The sequence below is a fragment of the Temnothorax curvispinosus genome, unplaced genomic scaffold (genome assembly GCF_003070985.1).
Source record: "Temnothorax curvispinosus isolate PA1 unplaced genomic scaffold, ASM307098v1 QBEX01017793.1, whole genome shotgun sequence".
Lineage (NCBI taxonomy): Eukaryota > Metazoa > Arthropoda > Insecta > Hymenoptera > Formicidae > Temnothorax > Temnothorax curvispinosus.
The window spans coordinates 178,442-183,441 of record NW_020227573.1 but is presented as its reverse complement, the minus strand read 5'-3'; the positions used below and the strand labels follow the sequence as shown (position 1 = coordinate 183,441).

Here is a 5,000-nt window from a genome sequence, read left to right as displayed (position 1 = left end):
AATATTGCAACTGCCTACATGTATCAGAAATCTAACGATTGACCATACGTCTTTTAGGATTACGTAGAGATACTTTGGACGGCAGTGAAGATCGCGTTCGGGATTTACCGCCAAGAGGTGGTCATCAGGGAGGTGCCGGTAATTCAGGGTATATGAGTGGCAGACAAGGTCGTCCTCCAACCCAGCGTAGAGATCGTAGAGACGAACGTCGTCGTACTACCGATGACGAAGACACTGTTTTAGACAGCCAAGACGTTTCAAGCATTGATAGAGGTAACAATAATACTTATTGGTCGCGCGCGTGCGTGCGTGCGCACGCGCGCGTATACGCGTGTGCGTGTGTACGCGTGTGAAAGACACGTGTTTATGACCAATGCCCCCCATAACCGTTTCGTCCTAAAGACAGAGCAACGTGTGACGTATCGGAATGCTTTGTGAAATTAGCATGTGACGTGGAGCAAACTCTTGTGACCATCTAACACTAATGTTATCGTCAAATTTACATAAATATATATTCTATTGCATGCTACTAACGTATGCAGTGCAGCTTTCGCTATCTGTGATCAAGTCGCTTCTTTTAAGTGTCACGTGAGAGTCCGACGGATGGTCACAATGGTTTGTGTATGTATAGAGTCAGTATCGAGTGTGGAGGGAGGACCTAAAGGAATAAGGCGAAGACGACTAAGGCGCTCGCGGCAACGAAGCTCAACGCCAACGAGTGCTAGCCAGACAGGTAGGCGCCTATCCTCTCGCCTCCGTCACAGTATCGAGCTCGCGTCGTCATCTCTTTAGGACGATCGGTTATATTTTATATATATTTATACACACACACATATATATATATATATATATATATATATATATATACACACATACGAAGAGGCAGTCTTATACTCGTTTTGCTCGGTCTTGCTCGATCGGTAGGCTGACGCGCACACTTGTATATGTATATGAAAACATTCAGAGTTAATCTATATACATTTGTTTAGGCAGTAATGCCGGCCCGTGTGACCAATCGACCATGAATAGCAAGGAAGGAACACCCGCGAACGACGTATCCATGTCTAACAACAGTTCGCAGGGACCTAAAGGCCAAAGAGAACATCGGTCTCGTCCTCCTCGTATGCAGCAGAGCAATAAGCCTAAAGAAGCTCTGGTTAATGGTACCAGTGGCTAAGCAACTACGTTGCGTTGTCGCCAATCGCCAATCGCTACTAACGTTGCTACGTTACACCTGATGAGAGCTATTAACTCCCAGCACGTAACATGACGCATACCGACGCAAGGACTACACGATTATGGAACGCGACATGATTAGTCTACGCTCGTTGTTAAGACTGTTTGCTACCGACATAAGAATACGACAATTGTTTAAGAAATCGTCATTCTCCTTAAACACATTTAAGGACACATAATATTAATATCCATGCATGGTTTAGTTTAATGATGGTACGTACACTGTCATGTTTGATATACGGATACATTCATTGGGAGATAGAGGAGTAGCATTTGGTAAGAAGGATTCCCTGATTGTGAAACTGTGCCTCATTTTTATACCAAGCTCCCAACTTATGTGGCAGTGCTTTGGATGTACCGTATGGTATACCTTGGTCACTCGTTAACGTTTAACGATCCAATATTAGGCTGGATAACGCGCGCGGCTCGTACGTCAATTATCGCTCTGGATAGGATTTTCATCTAGATATGTCGCACACAGTACTTACACAATATATACAAAATTCGGTATTCGCAGTGTGATGTTTCGGTATCGTTCCGATATCGAGTTTATTTAATTTAGCTTAATAGAGTCTGAAATCCGATGGGCAAATGATTCAACATACTTTTCACAAATGTTCCGTATTGAGGTAAAATATGTATTGTTGCTTTGATATTTTATCACTTTATTACTCGACCCGCGATAATCTCGTCGATTATTCTGATACGCGCTATCGCGGAGGTGATTATGAAAACCGACAAACGAATGCGACATAACTAAGATGCAACTCGATGCGGTACAAGGAAAATGGATTTCCGTTGTTATTTAATTGTAACAATGGGTAGGCGGCAGCTCCAAGAAATTCTGGTTCGAAGGCAATTCCCAATGATGTTCCTTTCTATTTACTTGAGGAAATTGAGTTTTTGATTTACACGTATTAGTAGAGTTATTTAACAACACTAGATTTTTACGTTTCAAAGCTGAGTGTTGATTATAATAGCATCATGATGATGGCGAAAATGACTTGTTCGAATCTAACACGGTCAGATGTGCACACAAGGAGTCGGTTTTCAATTTCCGAATACACTTTTCACGTAATTTAGCGTCTTTCTTTTTTTTCTCTTTTCTTTCCTTTTCTTTTAATTGTTATATATATTATATTTTTTTTTTACTTTTACTACAGTCTAAGCATACTATATCAAACTTTAGGATTCGATATCGAGTTTTTTTCTGCATTGTTTCGCATGATTTAAAAAGAAAGTAAACGTATACTTAGTAATACCAATGTATGATGTGCCAGAGAGAAGGAATGATACATGTTTTATGATATCTAGCTAAAGTGCAGACTTAGCGCATACCTTTATTACTATAATACTACTTAGTCGAAATGTGGATGTCTGAACAAATAAACTAGCTTTACTATACTAAGCTATAAAATAGATATGATCAATTGTTTTAAATTGATTATCAACATTTATTAAAAATCAGTTGTCAATTTAAAACAGTTGTTTCTTCTTCCGGATATGACAACAACTAATCGGACGTGTCTCATGAATTTTGCAAAAACACATGGCGGTTGATGCAATATATCGACACCTAACAAAACAGCTGTCATTTTATCTGAATATTCTTATGGCAGCCAAAAAACTGAGATATCCCCCAACTTGCTTGTTTCAGATACATTTGTATTGATTGCAATTTGTGCATAATTTAAGAATAAAACATTTCTGTACATAGACTGGCAATTGGTACGATGAACCTTGAATTTCCTTTAATATAAACGATGCGACACATTTTACTTGTAAAATTGTACGAATAGTATCTCTTCCCTCCCCCTCTGTCTCCCTCTGCCTCCCTCGCTCACTTATTAATAATTACTCACACACGTGGGGGTAACCCAAGTAGTTAGATTTAATTATTTCAATTAAACTTGTTTAATTTTACATTTTATTTGATTAAATCTAATTAATTTAATAAATAAAACGCATATGTGTGTGTTAGTAAAAGACTGTTATTAATTAAACAACACGTTTGTAATGATCTTTCGTTGCTTAGGAAAAACATTGAACGTTTTGAACGCGATTATTTCCGCACGTGTATATATATATATTTATATATACGTGAGGGTGTGTGAATGTTACATGTTCGTGTTCGTACCAGTTCATTTTCCGCACGTGATGAGAAGGAAAACTTTTTCCGCGTTAAACACACATTTACAATAAATAATTAAATAAAACTTCAACTGTAAACAATGAAATTTAGACCTTGTGTAAATAAGCAACTTTAAGGAAGAAGGGTACATTGCGCGTAATTGGCCGTCAGTCTGTTTACATATATCTGTCCGTATACATGATGATAGTTTCAGGTACAGAAGTGAGATAAGATTGAGTCTCTCGCGCGCGCGCGATGATCAGTGCAAGCTCAGTGTATTCCCGCCGAGACCCTGTTCTTTCCGCCACTGAGCCAATCTGATAGCGTACCATCCCTGAAACAAAAGCCAAGAACTGTAATGTATCTTTATGCCAATGTAAAACTTTACTCGCTCTCTACTCCTTTCGTGTATCGTAAGACTCTTTTTTTCTCTCTCTCTCTCTCTCTCACTCTAATTATCTCTTGTATTTAATATTATACTTACGTACTCTCGATATGTATTAAGGTGTTAACTCACTTCAACGTCCGCCTCGGGAAGACCTGTTTCAGCCGCGAGGAGTACAATGTCCGCGGTATAAGGTGCTCTTGGCCACCTGTTAAACTGCTCTTGAAGAACCGCTTCCTGATTCACCGTCAAGCGAATCACTCGAGTACCGGTCCTACCAACTCCGCTGGTAGAATATCGTGTGGGATAAGACTTGAGCATGTTGCCCCTATGAAAAGAAGGTGTATTTCGAATCAACGAAAAAGTCAACTGATAAAAAAGAGAGACGAGCTGCAATGTAATACGATATAATATACAATTAAGGATAGATAAGATGATACGCACATTGGTGCGGCCATTTTGCTTATTTTGTGACTTATATTTTATGATTTATCAAGGCTTTAAAACTCCTGCAGTTTCCTTTTCTTCCTCTTTTATAATATATATAATAAACTCGCGCAGTTGATAGTTGGTGCAGATAAATTATAATTGATTATTGATATTGATAAAATTCAAGGAGATGCAATATGTGTTTTCCTCAATAAAGGCATGTAAAATAAAGGCACGCGCATTGCGCAATGAATATGACAAATATACTTTTTAGAAGCATTTAATAATTAAAGCGGCACTCTTGTAAGGGCTATAAAAGAGCCGATTCTCGAAATCGCGTGACTTGTTGCTTCCTTTGACGCATGCGGACGCGGAGATGACTCTGATTGTAAGCCACGACGGACGGCCAGTATGTACATACCGATATATACCATATAGAGTGCCGCTATATAAATATAAAAGTTCTGTAAGATTTCAGCAGCAGTGGGGTACGTACGGCGACAAAAGAGAGATGATTCATTGTGACGTGAGACGCGAAGCCGCAAATATGGGTCTTGTACAGTTGTATAATATTTTAGACTTTTAAAGTGACACGTGCAATCGCTTTAGCGCTCTGCCCCATCGTAAAATGCGCTCGCTAACACGTATACGCTGACGGGACGGATCGGCTTTTCTCAACATAACGACTTCTTGTTACAGCATGCAGAGCCGTGTGTGTCTAATAATGAATATGAAAGCTGTGTCCAATCGTGCTCTCACAGAGGTGTATACACATAATATATATATATATATATATATATATATATATATATATATATA

The 5,000-nt window shown here is 38.9% G+C and overlaps 2 protein-coding genes across 9 annotated transcripts in view; one reads left to right on the top strand and one right to left on the bottom strand.

Annotated features, from left to right (window-relative positions):
- The window catches only part of LOC112467722 (synaptic functional regulator FMR1), an 11,898-nt gene extending 8,937 nt beyond the window's left edge, over positions 1 to 2,961 (top strand). For 6 of the 8 annotated variants that reach the window (XM_025036460.1, XM_025036456.1, XM_025036454.1 and 3 more), the window contains 3 exons: positions 58 to 273; positions 632 to 733; positions 990 to 2,961. In XM_025036460.1, the coding sequence (XP_024892228.1) occupies positions 58 to 273; positions 632 to 733; positions 990 to 1,177 (506 nt within the window). In that variant the 3' untranslated portion in view covers positions 1,178 to 2,961. The remainder of the gene's footprint in view (positions 1 to 57; positions 274 to 631; positions 734 to 989) is intronic. The other 2 variants (XM_025036458.1, XM_025036459.1) reach the window with 1 other exon arrangement.
- A 142-nt stretch (positions 2,962 to 3,103) lies between these two features.
- Positions 3,104 to 5,000, bottom strand: part of LOC112467724 (homeodomain-only protein-like) — a 12,211-nt gene continuing 10,314 nt past the window's right edge. Inside the window, exons 2-3 of the mRNA XM_025036461.1 lie at positions 3,885 to 4,080; positions 3,104 to 3,701 (exon numbers count right to left, since the gene is read on the bottom strand). Coding sequence (XP_024892229.1) covers positions 3,627 to 3,701; positions 3,885 to 4,073 — 264 coding nt within the window. The 5' untranslated portion in view covers positions 4,074 to 4,080 and the 3' untranslated portion in view covers positions 3,104 to 3,626. The remainder of the gene's footprint in view (positions 3,702 to 3,884; positions 4,081 to 5,000) is intronic.